Source organism: Paramormyrops kingsleyae, chromosome 6 (genome assembly GCF_048594095.1).
Source record: "Paramormyrops kingsleyae isolate MSU_618 chromosome 6, PKINGS_0.4, whole genome shotgun sequence".
Classification (NCBI taxonomy): domain Eukaryota; kingdom Metazoa; phylum Chordata; class Actinopteri; order Osteoglossiformes; family Mormyridae; genus Paramormyrops; species Paramormyrops kingsleyae.
This window is the reverse complement of record NC_132802.1, coordinates 33,002,781-33,018,434: the sequence shown is the minus strand read 5'-3', so window position 1 is coordinate 33,018,434 and position 15,654 is coordinate 33,002,781. Positions and strand designations below refer to the sequence as shown.

Here is a 15,654-nt window from a genome sequence, read left to right as displayed (position 1 = left end):
CATATCTATGCATGTCACTGGTATCTCCATGCATTTTGATCTGATGGTGGTGATGCAACCAGCTCGGTTTGGTCATTTTTGGCCCTGCTAGTAGGCAGGGTCATGTTACTGTGGATACAGCTTGCATAATTTACAATGGAAAGCCATCAGTTTGCGGTATGGCTCGGTTGTTGGTGGCGGTGGAAAAGCTCCACTATGCCCCATGTCAGTGTCCATCTCAGTGCCAGCCTCTGTCCGTGTTAGTGGGCTGCCCTGCCCATGGATGCTCTGCCCCTCACTCCTGATTCGTCCCTCTCCATCTGTCAGCCACACCCACCCCGCAGGGCTCTCCCCGGAGCACACGGTCAGCATGGTCTTCCGCCTGCTCCAGGGCACGCCACAGGAGCCCTTCGCCCTCTGGCAGATCACAGACATCGACTATCAGCCCAAGATGGGAGTGGCGCTCGACCGTGAGTCTCGGAAGAGGGACGGGAGGGTGAGGCGTGGGTGGGCAGTCGATATACTGCAGCTGTCAGTGGCTCAGCAGGTGACCATGTCTTAGCACACTCTCAGAATTACTCGGACATAGAGATAGTGAAGATTCCAGACATATGTGTCTATACTGTAAAACAGAGTAAACATTCCCATATAAAGGCAAAAGTTATTGCCAAAAGGCAGTAATGAGCACAGAAATGTAGTAGACATTTAACCTGAATCTTGTAGTAAAAATACCAGGGAATTATTCAGTGTAGCACATAATTTGGATTATTATAATACAAAATCAGGAAGAATAAAGAACCATATGCTGGTAAATCCACAAGGCACTGAAGCATTTGATAAAGAACTGAACATTTAAATTAATTATGAATTAGGAAATGGCTCTCAAGACCTCTACAATATCAGTGTTGGTCAAAGATAAATCTGCCCTCTTTTACACTGAACTGTTATTTTGTCTGAGGTAATTGAAAGCAGCCCAGTTAGTCAAGAAATGATTTACTACTCGGTCAGCTGCTGAAACACTCTCTTGCCCTCATATGTGTGGCTGCCTTCTCTTAACCCCCTTCTCAGCTGCTAGGAAACAACTGCTGTACTTCAGCCTGGACTATCGGGGGGAGGTGCAGGAGCTAATGTTTGACCAACCCCAGGTGCACCGCCTCTTCTATGGTAGCTTCCACAAGGTATGTGATTGGTTGTTGTGATTAGAGATGAGCAATACAAGAGCTCTTTTTACTTTGTTATACTTTATATATAAATTTTTTTAAGCTAGTAAATACAGATGGAAAAAATGTATGACAAAAATATTTAATTAGGCTACTACAAACATACATAACGTACTGTTCCACCTCGTTTGTTTTAAGCGTTTTTGAGGCATTTGCAGTTCAATATGAATATCTTCAATGCAAGTATACACAAGTGGCAAATGCTTAACATTTTAACACAGTTTTTTTCCCATTGGCGTCAGCACAGTTACACTTTTGTTGCAATGGGAGCCCCTCTTGTATCACAAGCTGCCGGGAGTTCGCAAAACAGTCCAATTAAGTTAGCGACTCCCAAATCATCCGTTGCTTTGTTTTGTCTCGCAGTTGCGTGCGCTTTGTTAAATGGGATTGTCCATTAAACGCTATTCCCACCTTTATTTTACATAGATTGCAAATCGCTGTGCTACTGGTTTCTGTTAAAAGCGTAAAATACTCACCAGATATTATCTTACGCTGCTCGTACTGCGAAGGGTATGTGCATGACATCACAGCAGGCGGAAGTCACTGTAGTAGCAAAAAAGACTGAGGGGCAGCGATAGGGTTCGATTTGAATGCCGCAAAAAACACATGTAACATGGGAAAGAGCTGTTGTGAGATTGATTGCCAAAAACTAAATAAATAAGTATAGGACGTGGATCGGTCACACATGACCAATACCCGATCCATCAAATAGGTCTGGATCGGCGCCGATACCGATCCGAATATCGTGTTATATGTTTAGACTGCTTTAGAAAAGCACTGTATAATGGAAAAGAGTGACATATGGACAACATAAATGACCTGGGTCATGTGGTACATTTTGTCGTATGACTTTTTTTATAGACGTTCCATTTTACAAACTTTTCTCAGCATTAACTTTCCAGGAGGTAGCCAGGTTCACAATATTTTTGTAGTGATGAGTTTTGTGTCGGTCTGCAGCAGGGCAATGATGAAGATGATGATGATGGTAATAAATATTCACATGGTCCTGTCACCTGGCCAGGTGCACTTGTCTGTCAGCCAGGTGAGCGTCTCCCTGTCGGTGGACTGCCAGCACGTGGCGGACTGGCCGGCCCGGCCCCTGGGGATGCTCCCCACTGATGGCTTTGAGATGCTCGGCAAGCTGCTCAGGACTCGCGGCCCGCACAGCGGCTCTGCCTCAGTGGGTTGCCTGCTGCCGTCCTTTGATGTTCACCCAACTCAGCAGTCACCTATGGAAGTTCTGATGGGCTGCTGCCTTGGGATCTGATATAAAACACAAGATGTCTACATTTCACCTGTACTCTCTCTCTTTCTCTTATTAAACTGTGTGACACTTTGTTTCTCTAGGTATTTTTATTTGCTATATATTGGCTCGAAAAAGAGAAATTACAAACCGAATTTAATGCAGGTTGACTAAAACAATGATAAAGGCTGAAAATAGTGTGTGTGTGAGACAGTAATCTGAACCCTTGTGGTATGCGGGTGTTCAGTTTCAGCTGCAGTCCTTTGAGATTGTGTGCAACACCACCTGGGCCTCAGAAGACACCTGCTGTGACATTCCAGCCCAGGTGAGCCATGCTGGTTGACTCCGCCCTATCTGCTCCAGGACCTGGCCTGAGCACTAACCCTCTCGCAGCGTGTCGTTCGGCGCAGGAGCCTGTGTGTGAAAAGTGAAAGTGACTAAGCCAGGCATGACTAAACGAGTGGAAGGTAGAAATCAATGAAACATGGAATGGATGAAGGACTGTGTTTCTGATGGATTGCTGCTGTCATCTTACCCCTAGAGAGATGAGGAAAGCTGCCCCACCCCTGCATATGCATGCACGTGCACCTCTAATGTTCCCGGAGCCCCAGGGCCGACTGGTCCTCCGGTGAGTCCTCATGTTTTCATTGGCTCAACTCAGGAAGACACGCATACAGCTACACTCACTCCATTTGGCTCCATACCGCCCTGCCGTCTTTCTGCAAGATGGACGTGGTCATTCCTTAATGTGTCAGATCATTTTTGGTGTTCTCAAAGGAACCAGTCCATTGTACTTCCTGAAGAGGCTCTTCAAAGCATCTTGCAAACCTTTTCGTATTAGAATAGGCAACTTTATGAGGCTGGAATTGATCATGTCACTGAACTTCAGCATTTTGAAGCACTTTATAAAGCATTGTCGCGTCTGTGCTTACTGTAAATTATTGTTTCTGCGAATTTATGTATCTTTAATTTAGTAATTTGACTGATGTATTTCTCATGTACCTTAGGGCAAACCCGGTCCCCGTGGTGAGAAGGGGCAGAAAGGAGAGCAAGGCCAGAAGGTCAGAGGTCACAGCAGGGTCCCGTCCGCTACACATATTGAGAAAACATGTCCGCATCACATTTACAACTGGCCAACCAGAGAATTTACCTCTTTATATAGGGATTGAAGCAGCATCTCTGTAATTATACTTGCCAAATGGATCCCCGTTTCTACATCCCAGAAGCCATTTTCCAGAAATGTCTGTGGCTTCCGTCGCCCTTCATTTTTTGTCTAAGCATCTTATAAACAAGAATGAGGTTAAACTGATTTCCAGGCATAAGACCAGAGCAATTTTGGTGCTTTATCCATCCATCCATTACACGTAAATTTTGTTTTAATCTTGTTTTTTTAAGTTATTCAAGTACAGTGGTACCTTGGTTTACGACCATAATTCGTTCCGGAAACATGCTTGTAATCCAAATCTGTTCAGCCTCAAGCAAAGGAGACTGAGGGGGGACATGATCCAGGTCTATAAGATTCTAACAGGTTTGGATGCTGTTCAATCGAATAGTTACTTCAGCATTAGTTCAAATACAAGAACTCGTGGCCATAGGTGGAAATTAGCGGGAGAACATTTCAAACTGGATTTAAGAAAGCACTTCTTTACACAGCGTGTAGTCAGAGTATAGAATAGTCTTCCTGATAACATAGTGCAAGCTGAATCCTTGGGTTCCTTTAAATCAGAGCTAGATAAGATTTTAACAACTTTGAGCTATTAGTTAAGTTCTCCCCAAGCGAGCTCGATGGGCCGAATGGCCTCCTCTCGTTTGTATAGTTCTTATGTTCTTATGTATATCAAAGCAAATTTTCCCATTAGAAATAATGGAAACTCATATGATCTGTTCCACAACTCAAAAATATTCATATAAAATTATTAATACAAAATATAAAGTAAAAATACATAAAACAAATTAACCTGCGCTTTACCTTTGAAAAGAATCGTGGATGGTGTGAGGGAGACGAGAGAGGAGAAGAGGAGGGTTATTTTGTAGGACAACTTTCACTATAATTAACGGAATCACTGCTATCTGTTGGCTCACTGGAATCTTTTTCTGTTTGTGCGACTTTAACAAGGAACCCATCCAATGACAGCCTCTTTTGCGCCCTTTTCGATTTAGCAAAAATGTGGACATTGCATTGTCGTTAAACAGATTCATCGCTCGCACTGCTACACCCTTATTCAGGTGGTGCTTTTCTACTAAATTTTGACTATACGAGTGAGGCATGCCGACTGAGACCGAGCATGGGAGACGATTACCCACAATTCCGCAACATGAGAAAGTGAATAACCATTGGTTCAGTTGTGATGACGTGTGCTCGGCGTCAAAACAAGAAGCACACGCGTGCGTTTCCTGTTTTGAAGCCGAGCGCACGTAAAAACAAGAAAAACAAGGAGCGCATGTGTGCCATATGATTTTTGATGATACTTGGCGCTCATAAACCAGGACTTGCTCGGTTTCCAAGTCAAAATGTATTAAAAATCTTTGCTCGTCTTGCGGAACACTCGTAAACCCCGTTACTCGTAATCCGAGGTTCCACTGTAAAATTAACTGCAACATGATGTAATGAGGGTGCCATGGAAGTGCAGTGGTTAGCACTGTTGCCTCACACTTCTGGGTCCAAGGTTTGAGTCTTCATGTGTGTCGAGTTTGCATGTTCTTCCGATGTTGCTGTGGGTCCCCCCTTCTGCAATCCAAAAGGGGAATTGGAGATACATTGTGTATGTGTGAGTGAATGGTGTGAGAGTGTGCCCCACAATTGGTTGGTGCCCCATCCTGGGTTGTTCTCTGCCTTATTCCTGTAGGTTCCCCAAATCCAGTCCTGGTGGGCCAGAATCTAACACGGTTTGCAGATTTCCCTGCTCAAACACATCTTAATCAGCTAATTACCAGGTATAGTAGGTGTGTTTGAACAGGGAAATCTGCAAACTGTGTTTAATCCATGGAGCTATACTACAGTTTGTGATTGTACTGTGACATTTGATTCCTCCCGCTAATCTTCTCTCCTTTTCCTGTGCAGGGAGAAATGGGTCCTCCAGGAAAAGCGGGGCCAGTGGGGGGGCCGGGGCCCCTTGGCTCTCATGGTCCCCGGGCGATGACGGTCCAGGGGCGAATAGTAGGTGTTTCCAGACTCTTCCTAGTGATTTCAGTGGAGACTCCTGCTTGTTTGGAGCAGACACACATCAGGAGTTTTTGAAATTGCATGTTCTCTGGTTTGAAGGGTCCACCAGGAGCGAGAGGGGAAAAGGGAGAGGTTGGGAAGCCTGGACGCCAGGTGATGCATCCGCTCCATCCTCCTGCATCCGACGGAACCCTTTTAAAGTATCATGTAATTTCTTAATTCTCTGCTTCTCTTTTTCATGTGTGCTCTTAGGGACTACCAGGTCCTCTGGGGCCCAAAGGCAATGAGGGAAACCCAGGTCCCAAGGTGAGAGCTCAAACCTACTACATGTCATCTAATGTGGGAGTATGCGTGATTGCGTCACCGGTATATGGACAGTATAGTGACCTCTTCTGGTAAATAAGCCACAAGCACATCAGCCTGGCTATATTTATACACATGTGGCTGCATCATAACATTGTCATTGTGAAGGGGTGACAGCATATGTCTTTTAAACAATTAGTTTACACAAAGTCCTCCAGGGTAATAAGCCTTCAGGAATGTATGGGTTTTAGTTGGACTATTCGGAGAAGCATAACAAAGTTGTGCTGTATTAGAGTAGGAATAGATTCACTCTTTTTCTTGTGGTGGCTCCATCCCTCCAAAATGATGTGCTGAAAGTCACATCATTAAGTCATGGTGGCGCAGGAGGTACTGCTATCGGCCAGCAACCAGAGGGTTGCAGGTTCAAGCCCTGGTTCCTCCTGACCCCATCAAAGTGTCCTTGTGCAAGACACTGAACCCCAAATTGCTCCTGGTGTGCAGGTTGGCACCTTGCATAACAGCCTCCACCACTGGTGTGTGGATGGGTGAATGTGAGGCATGTATTATAAAGTGCTTTGAGTACTAGTAGGAGTAGAAAAGTGCTACATAAATGTAGTCCATTTACCATGTTTTAACTGGACTTTTATAATAGGCCCATGCTTGCAGGAGTTACATTTATGATCAAATTACTTAAATTGATTGTGTGCTGTAATCAGGGTAGCGGCTCAATATTGATGATTCTTCAGTACAGTCTTCATTAGAAGAAACAGTTTGAAGGTGAATGGAGAAACTGATGTTTTTCCCGCTAGTTTATACGAGAAAGCTGGCTGTGAGATGGATTCTGCCCTCATCCAGTGCTCTCCATCTCTGATGTATTTTTTTTTTTTTTATTTCTTCGATCCCCAGGGAGTGCGAGGTGTGGAAGGCAACATGGGTAGCCCTGGGATACCAGGACCAAGGGTAAGAGAATCCATTGCTTCTGAAGAGATTGCCTAACTGCATTCTAGGTGTGTAACTTTACACCACACACATTCAATGTCAGTGACTCCCTAACCACTATGGTATGGTTAATGCTGCCTTTCAAAGATCTTGACTCCATGAAAGAAATGCCTTTTTACTTATTTCAACACCCCCCCCCCACCCCACTTCTAATTGTAGGGGTTTCAAGGATTACCAGGCTTTCCTGGACCCATGGGCGAAAGAGGAGCACTAGGTCCAGTGGGACCAACAGTGAGTTGATTGAATCCTAATATTTCTGGCATCTAGAGTGACTACAATTGTCATGGTCGTCATTAGGTCCAATCACCCGGGGCTATAGCCCCGAGTATTTTAGCCCCGATGCCAATCTTCTTTCAAAAGAAGAAAAACCCCGGTTAAACTTGACTTAGCCCTGGATCTTTTCAACAACTAGAAACTCACCTGACATTTGTATATGAAAAACAAATTATAATGAGTCTGTCACCATATAGAAAAAGTCATATAGAAAACCATTTATGGCAATTAGCAATGCTGTGTATTCATGCATTCCGGTCACTCAGATGAAAGGAGGATGAGTTACATTGAACATCTGAATTGTAGAAACAAGGCAGATGATTCTAGGCCAAAGAATAATTGATTATTAATATCACTGTGCTTCTTGTCCCTCAGGGTCTTCCTGGGAACAAAGGAGAGAGAGGGGAGAAGGTAAGAAAGACCATCCATCCATTCATCTATCCATCTTTCCATACATCTTCTAACCACTTATCCCAATCGAGATTTCAGGGGGCTCTATTCCTGGTAGTATAGGGCATGCTGGGTAGGATGCCAATGAGATAAAATATTTTTATAAATATTATGTATTAGTTCTGTAGAGACACATGGTAGAGAGCTGAGCCAGGATTTGTCTCGTCGATTGTGAATATTTTGCTTTGTGTCCCAGGGGGAGCCACAGTCGCTTGCCAGTATTTACCAGCTGGTTACTCAGGCTTGTGAACAGCTAGTACACGGTATGTATTGATATTTAATGTTTTCTTTAGTATTCCATACAACAATGAGAAATAGACTGTAATACAAAGATGATTCTGTTGCTAAATAATTCCCTTCATAAAACAATACTTTAAGCTTATGAAGTACGTTTGTTTGGTTTCTTTCTTCACACTAATGCATTATTGCAGCACCATTAAAATGGGATATTTTTTCTTGGCAGATGAAGTTCTGAAGCTGGAGTCTGCCCTGCATGAGATCAGCCGAAAGCCTGTGCCGCAGCAGGAGCCCATGGGCCCCCCAGGAGAGCTCGGCATTCCAGGCACCAGAGGGCCTCCGGGACCCAGGGGGGGCCAGGGAAATCCAGGTACTAGGGGAAACCCTGGAAAGCCAGGATACCCTGGGGAACAAGGTAAGACAGTGGATGACTTTGTGTAAACTAATTGTTTAAAAGACATATGTTGTCACCCCTTCACAATGACAAGGGTTAGGGGTGGAAGTTTCCCACGAATTTGCGACTAATAATTGGGCTCCCCTATCTTCAACCCATAACAGTCTGCTAGCCTGAATGATAACATAAGTCCAATATCTAAACCAACAGTACTGTACTCTTGGCATGTTATATTACTATGTCATTTCCAATTTTTATATGATATACAAACCATCTAAATGATTCACCTGTATGTACAAAGTTACTACTCTACGCACAAGGAGCACTACATTTTGGACCCATTATTAAAAATGGAAAAATACAGACACTGAACAGTTTACAATTTACTGCAAGAATCGTGAGATTCCACAGTCACAAAGACAGCTAACACGTGAGTGAGGCTGGTTACCAAGACAAAGATTCAAGACCCAAGCCAAGACTTCTAATATTAATGATATCGTATGCACTTAAACTAACAAATATTATATATCACTAATATTTATGTATATGACTTAATGTGATCCAAATCAAAAATCGTTTTTGGCTTACGTGTTGTCTGTGAGTTTCTGCGATCTCCAAAAATATTCCCATTTAATTTTTCATGGCAAACGTGAATGACCAGAACGAATGTCAAATTAACAATCTGGAGGGGCAACTGTACATATGTTATAAACCTACTGTGGTGTTCGGGCGGACCGAGGCATCGCAGGAGCAGAGAAAGACATGGAGACTTGCTTGCTGGAGAGAACATGCTCTTTATTCGCAGTCCTTGAAAGGACTACATCAGGCAACCAACAAGAACCGAACCAAAAACACAGATGGGAAACACAAGGTTGTCAAACGCCCAACCAAGGTTATTATCGTCAACGAAAACGAACGAAATAACGAAAACTAGAATTGAAAAAACATTTTCGTTAACTGAAATAAATAAAAACGACAATTAAAAGAAAAAACGATAACTGACTATAACTGTATTGTGCGTTGACAAAACTAACTAAAACGTACTGAAATTATAGATGAAATGTCCTTCGTTTTCGTCCTTGTCAATTTATTTGTAAGTCGATTTATTTCGCTCTAGCAGTTTTACGTGAGCTGGCGGCACCGTACTGCACCTCTCTGTCCATCACTTCTTGTTTACAGTCGGCTTTTGCTCACTGCATTACCTGGAAAAATGGCAACGACAAAAGTTGGGAGAAGGCGGCAGAGTCCTATCTGGAATTTCTTTGACTATGACAGCGAGACAGATAAGAGCAGGTGCATTGTAGAAACAGGTGACAAAATATGTGGGATACTTCTCAAGGGAAAAACCCCCACAAATCTGAAAGTCCACTTGAGAAGCTCGCATAAGACGGCTAATCGCGAGTACCTTGACCAAGTAGCCTCTCTGATTAGCTCCCCTGAAAGAGAAGCAACATCCCGGCCAAGTAGCACCGGGAAGGAGGAGACAACCATAATGGACTGCTTTCACCGACGACCAAACAGCTGCTGGTTAGTAAATACGCAGGAACACCACAAGACTTCATTTCCTTTTTGTTTACAATATTGGACGTATGGTTAACATAGAAAAAAAAAAGCACATCAGCATCAAGCCCCCGGGGAAGACCCAGGACACGCTGGAGAGACTATATGTCTCCGCTGGCCTGGGAACGCCTCGGGATTTCCCCAGAGGAGCTGGAGGAAGTTGCCGGAGAGAGGGAAGTCTGGGTTTCCATGCTTAGACAATGCAATGGTTTTTGAGTTTGTTAATGTTTTTCTCAGATTGAGCTCCCTGAGACTCCTGGCTGTCAAGAAATGTGACGTGTGCTTCGTGAATGGGTTTATATTCTTATGTTCATGTGTGTCTTTAGTCTATGGGCTATTTTGATTTGTACCAGGCACGCTACCTGTATCCAACATCAGAAGCAGTATCACACACATTTTGCACTTAAGCTGCTATCTTGTAGACTATTGGTTGTTGTGGATGGTTGGTTGTTCAAAACTAACTGAATACACTTTTTGAAATGGTTTCCTTTGTTGAGTTTTATTACACAATACTTACTGATCTTTTTGAATCCTGCACCTGACAAATAACCCAAAGTCTGAAAAATGAAAACTAATACTAAAACTAATAAAAACTAAACTAAAACTAAGCATTTTGAAAAAATTAAAACTAAAACTAGCAAACCTGCTCTAAAAACTAATTAAAACTAACTAAATTAGAGGGAAAAAAGGTCAAAACTAAATAAAACTAAACTATAATGAAAAATCCAAAACTATTATAACCTTGCGCCCAACTGCAAGATGTGCACACGGTGGGAGGTTTGCACAAGCTAACGTGCGAGGATCGGACCAGGTACACACAAGACACAGGCAAACACACTCGCGACAATAGGGAAATGCAACCATTAACATTAATATTGACAACAACACAACAAGAGCTATTTACTGTTGCACACGGGGCATGCTGGGACATATGCCCCGCCGGTGCTACAATACAAACAATCAAGATGAGATTGCCTGAAAAATATATTTGGAAATGAGGGAAATTGTACTAAGGGCTTCTGCTATATAAGAGAATAAACCATGGTGTGGTATTAACTTTTAATTGTATTCAGCTATTCAAAATAAATGGTCTAGTAAGTGGTCTAACAAATCATCCTGTTTGTCTCCTCCAGGGCGGAGGGGGATTCCTGGGGGAAAGGGTAATGCAGGGGCCAATGTACAGGGGCCCAAGGGGATTAAGGGATTACCAGGTGAGAGTGTCATTTTTCTCAGTGACAATGCTAATGCCGGCTCTGTAACATCCCTCTATCAAAGTCCCACCATTGACCAACATCGTGTGCATGAGCAGGTCTGCCCGGTGAGTCCAAGCTAGGCGACACAGGGCCTCGAGGTCCGGATGGGAATCCTGGGGACGCTGGGCCACCTGGAGCCATTGGCCAGCGTGGGGAAATGGGACCCCCTGGTGTATGTGACAGCAGTGGCTGCAACAGAAGGAGTAATGCAGCAGGTACAGGAAATGCTCGTAAAGTGGTAGATTACAGCATCAACAAACATCTGAGGGTTGAATTTGTCATAGAGATGTTTTTCAACATGATACTGCCCTGGAGCATTATGGGAATTAATATGGGAATTAAATTCTGGAAGCTTGTTTTCAATGTAGACTACAAAATGCCCCCCAGAAGTCTAAAAAGGGTACCTTTCATTTAGGGATCTTTTCCACCACACCAGGTACCATACTTTTGGAATGGATCTTTCGGTACTTTCCCAATTCCATTAACTTGTCGAGTAGCAGTACCAAAAGTTCCAGTACCTAAAGTACCAAACCAGCTGGGGTACTTCTTTGGTATTTCGGTACTTTGGGATGGGACTTGCAAACATGTTCATTGGCGATTTGGTTATGCAGACAGCTTGCCTCTGAAAAACAAAACTGCCGTCTTGAAAAAAGTTACAAACAACTGTTAAAAAAAAGTAATAATAATGTATGCAGGGACAAATGAAGAGATCAAAGCTTTAATAGCGATCTGGTTGAAAGAATCAGAAGTAGACCTGGATGGTATGACAAGAAATAAAAATGTATTTGAAAAAATTAAAATATCATAATGTGATTTTGTTGTAATAAATATTGTGACATTTATAAAGCAAAAAAGGAGCTCAGAATAAATTTCTCTCAAAGCCATCTGTGAGTACCTTAAACTGCAAGGATAAAAATGATTACTGGCTTGGAAAGCACGTGCAGAGCTCATGTAAAAGTAGCAGTGGTAAGCTGTAAACTGATTTTTTTAAACATACATCTTGTAAAGTAACAATCATCAAAATTGCAATGCTTGCTAAGTTTTGTTTCCTATGACAAAGTTATGTTTTAGTGAAAGGTAGTGAAAATGTTTTAGTGAAACTGAAACCCTCCGCGATATAATGTCTGGACAGTATGAAAAATAGTCAGCTGACTATTGTGGTCCTTGAATGTTTGAGTTGATGTTGGTATTAGTATCGCAACATCCAACCCTAACGATACCCGGCCTTGCATTGTGACAATTTAGCACCTGTACCAGTTTTTACACCAATGGAAAAACAACACTTTGAAATACTGTACTTTTGATACTTTCATGAGAAACCAAAAGTATGGTACCCATTGCAGTGGAAAAGCGCCCTTAGTATTAGTTGTTATAGAGACCAATTTAATATTTCATATTAATGCAAATACATTCCACTCTCTTTGCATTCTTCAGAAGATGCATACTACAGTCTCCAGCCCTGAATGCTGGTGGATGACTCCATTCCACAATTGTCCCGCGTTCATCCCAAGTCTCAGCCCATTCGGATACAGTTCCTTTGTTTCTTATTGAAATTGAAAGTACTTTATTTTGAGCAAAGACTTATTTCTGGACAAAAACCAGCAATGAGATGAACAGCTAACAGATATGGCTGCTAGAGCCGTCAGTCAGGCATTAGCAATTAGTGGGAGGGATAGAAAATGCCTTTGCATGAATTTGTAACAGTCAGAAAGGATTAGATCGCAGGTAGGAAATTCTGGTTTCAACTTTGCCCTCAATGGCACGATTTAAGGCATTATTTTAAACCCTATATCCTCCTGTGACCCAAGGAAAAAAAGTATCTTAAAATTGTAGGTTATTTGTCTTTGGAGGAAATAAGACATCTTACAATTTAGATTTTTTCAAATTCATTTTTATTTTTAATTTCACAGCATGTGAAAATGTCCACTGCAATGGACATAAATGAATGGGTGGGGTCTCAGGAGGATATAATTGCACCTGATATTTTCCTCACCAAGTGCCTTATTTGTTAGAACTGTCCACCCCAGTTCTAGAGTATTGGATTAGATCATGCACTCGCAGAAAAGAAACTGTACTTGCCCCAAATGCTTAGCTTGTTAACACTACTGAAATGTTGTGTTTATCAGTCTAAGACTGGGTCAGAAATATTTATCTTTAAGGGTATTATAAAAATGTATTTTATATATGAAAGCTACACATTCAAATGTTTTTGATTTTGTTTTTCATATGTGTTGGTATTTATTATTTATACCTTTTAAAAAAATTGTTTTCCAGTATGAAAGGGATTTCCTATAAGAAACATTTTATAGAAAAAAAATGTCTGTGATTTGAAAAAGAACTACTTAGGCACTGAAATATACGTAATTTGTCAATTGCTTCTGGTTCTCATATTTATATAATATAACAAAAATCAAATTTTAAATGTACTTTAAAAGTGTATTTACACTGTCTGAAGTAAAATTACAATGCATAGATTTGTTTAATTGATAAACCATACACTGTGATGACCATTACATATATTTTTTGAATATTTAATATGTACTTTACGTCTTAACTCATCTCATTTTGTTAAACAGCAGGTAGTGTTTTTGTTGCTGAAAATTAATGCCATTCCATGTTTTTCGTTTAGCTTTTCCTTTTAGTTTATTGTTGTGAAATGCTCTTTATAACCAAAGACTGATGTGGTTTGTAATTGTATTGTGCAGTATACATTTAAGTGAGTTTTGTATGAAAATTGTTTCATAGCATTATACATAATGGTTGAACAATAGCAACTGCGCACCTAATTCTGAAATTGATAATATAACATAACCACTCTTTAAAACATTCAGCTGTGCTATACTTTTGAGACTGTTTTGGTGTTGATATCGTCCCTTCATCACAAACAGATGGGAAGCCATATGAGCTATACAAAAGAGGCGCTCTCAGTTTTTTGTATTGAATGTCTTAAAACTGTGTGACACTACAGAACCAGTATAGTCGACCCCTCTACATCACAGTTTTGATATATCACGGAGTCAGCTTAAGAAATTTTATTTGAATTTTTTGGGAGCTTTTGGGAGTTTTGCAAAAAGCCTCTGATGACACACGAAGACCAGCAGATACACACAAAATTTTAATAACTCATATATCGTATGTATGTATCTGCAGTATTGGTTTGGAGGATGCCAAGCGTGTGTATGGCAGCGATCTCGCTTTACTTCGATCTGCCTGCCAAGGGGACCAAAAAACATATTTTTTTCCTGATCGCAGGGGGGGCCTGCAGCCCTGCACCCTTTAACCCCTGCGATGTAGAAGGGTCGACTGTACTTTCCTTCTAGCCCAGCTTGATATCTTCTTTTATAAAAATACATTGTCTTCTGAGATCTGTTTAAATAGTTTTAAACATATAGAATAGGGTGACCAGATAATCCATGTCAGGGAGGACACTTTGAGCTACTTCGGGTTTTACAAACTACTTCCAAATTAAAAGGCTCCTGTGCTCGGCTAAAGAGTTCAGCTCTTCTTGTGCTTTGACTGGTTTGTTTCCTTGACTGAAAGACTCATCCAGCTGTTTTACATTAGCATTAGTGACACATGCATGCTTATAGGAGACTGACCAATCAACACACAGCAAGAACTCGGTGCTCAAGTGAAATCCAAGTCCGTTTAATTGAAATGGTAATTTACAATTCCTGTCCTAGCTCAGAGTGTCCTCCCTGACATGGATTATCTGGTCACCCTAATATAGAAAGAAAATTGGAAAAAAAACTGAACAAATGAAAAATAAATATGGTTCTATAAAATGTATGTTCCTTCGTGGTGTTTTGATATAGTCACGTTTATTTTTAATGCTGAGAAGAGTAAAATCATTCACATTTATTCATCAATCTTCGACCTCTTGAGGTCAGCCCATGTGTATCCTATAAAGGTAAGCAAGGATGCCAAATCATGCTGGGCATTCACACTCAACAAAATGCACACTTGTAAGAACAATTGTCACGTGTGGTGCCAGTCAACCGGCATAGGCCGCTGCCTCAGGCAGGGGTTCCCCAGCTCTGAAGCTTGACCAGGGTGCCATAAGGGCTTTGACCAGCTCTAGTGATGCAGCAAGCCATTGTACAACCTTGTCATTGTTGTATAACAAGATTGGGTTTTATTCATATTTTATGATTTTGTACAGGAGCATCACTGTGATTTCAATATCGAGAAGGACAGGGACAAATACATTAAGAGATTCAGTCAAATCCATCCTCTCCCATTATCTTGTATGACCTCTTATGTTTAGCTATGTATACGCTACCTGTCCATTTCAATATTAACTGTACAAATTTTGTAAATCAGGCGTACAAAAAAGTTTTGTCTTCGATTAGAAGCAATGTTTGAATAACAGAGAAGGGGGTTGCTTGTCAAGAGTTACTGCATGTTACTGGTATATTTGTGCAACTATATGATAAATGTAGAGTATGTATAGAATTATACACATTTCAGTGAAGTTTTTAAGTTCACTTGCTGATACCAAATTACAGATACAGTATATATAGCCTAGTTCTGTCTAGTAAGCAATGGTGTTCCCCGACATGAAAACCAATATACTTTGG

The 15,654-nt window shown here is 41.5% G+C and overlaps 1 protein-coding gene across 3 annotated transcripts in view; it reads left to right on the top strand.

Annotated features, from left to right (window-relative positions):
- The window catches only part of LOC111835174 (collagen alpha-1(XX) chain), a 60,833-nt gene extending 45,970 nt beyond the window's left edge, over positions 1-14,863 (top strand). For all 3 annotated transcript variants that reach the window (XM_072713089.1, XM_072713088.1, XM_072713090.1), the window contains exons 26-42: positions 307-449; positions 1,048-1,157; positions 2,221-2,379; positions 2,690-2,767; positions 2,984-3,070; positions 3,450-3,503; positions 5,504-5,599; positions 5,705-5,758; positions 5,858-5,911; positions 6,815-6,868; positions 7,067-7,138; positions 7,556-7,591; positions 7,827-7,893; positions 8,094-8,282; positions 10,955-11,032; positions 11,131-11,289; positions 12,509-14,863. In XM_072713089.1, coding sequence (XP_072569190.1) covers positions 307-449; positions 1,048-1,157; positions 2,221-2,379; positions 2,690-2,767; positions 2,984-3,070; positions 3,450-3,503; positions 5,504-5,599; positions 5,705-5,758; positions 5,858-5,911; positions 6,815-6,868; positions 7,067-7,138; positions 7,556-7,591; positions 7,827-7,893; positions 8,094-8,282; positions 10,955-11,032; positions 11,131-11,289; positions 12,509-12,537 — 1,519 coding nt within the window. In that variant the 3' untranslated portion in view covers positions 12,538-14,863. The remainder of the gene's footprint in view (positions 1-306; positions 450-1,047; positions 1,158-2,220; positions 2,380-2,689; positions 2,768-2,983; positions 3,071-3,449; positions 3,504-5,503; positions 5,600-5,704; positions 5,759-5,857; positions 5,912-6,814; positions 6,869-7,066; positions 7,139-7,555; positions 7,592-7,826; positions 7,894-8,093; positions 8,283-10,954; positions 11,033-11,130; positions 11,290-12,508) is intronic.
- Positions 14,864-15,654: the final 791 nt, after the last annotated feature.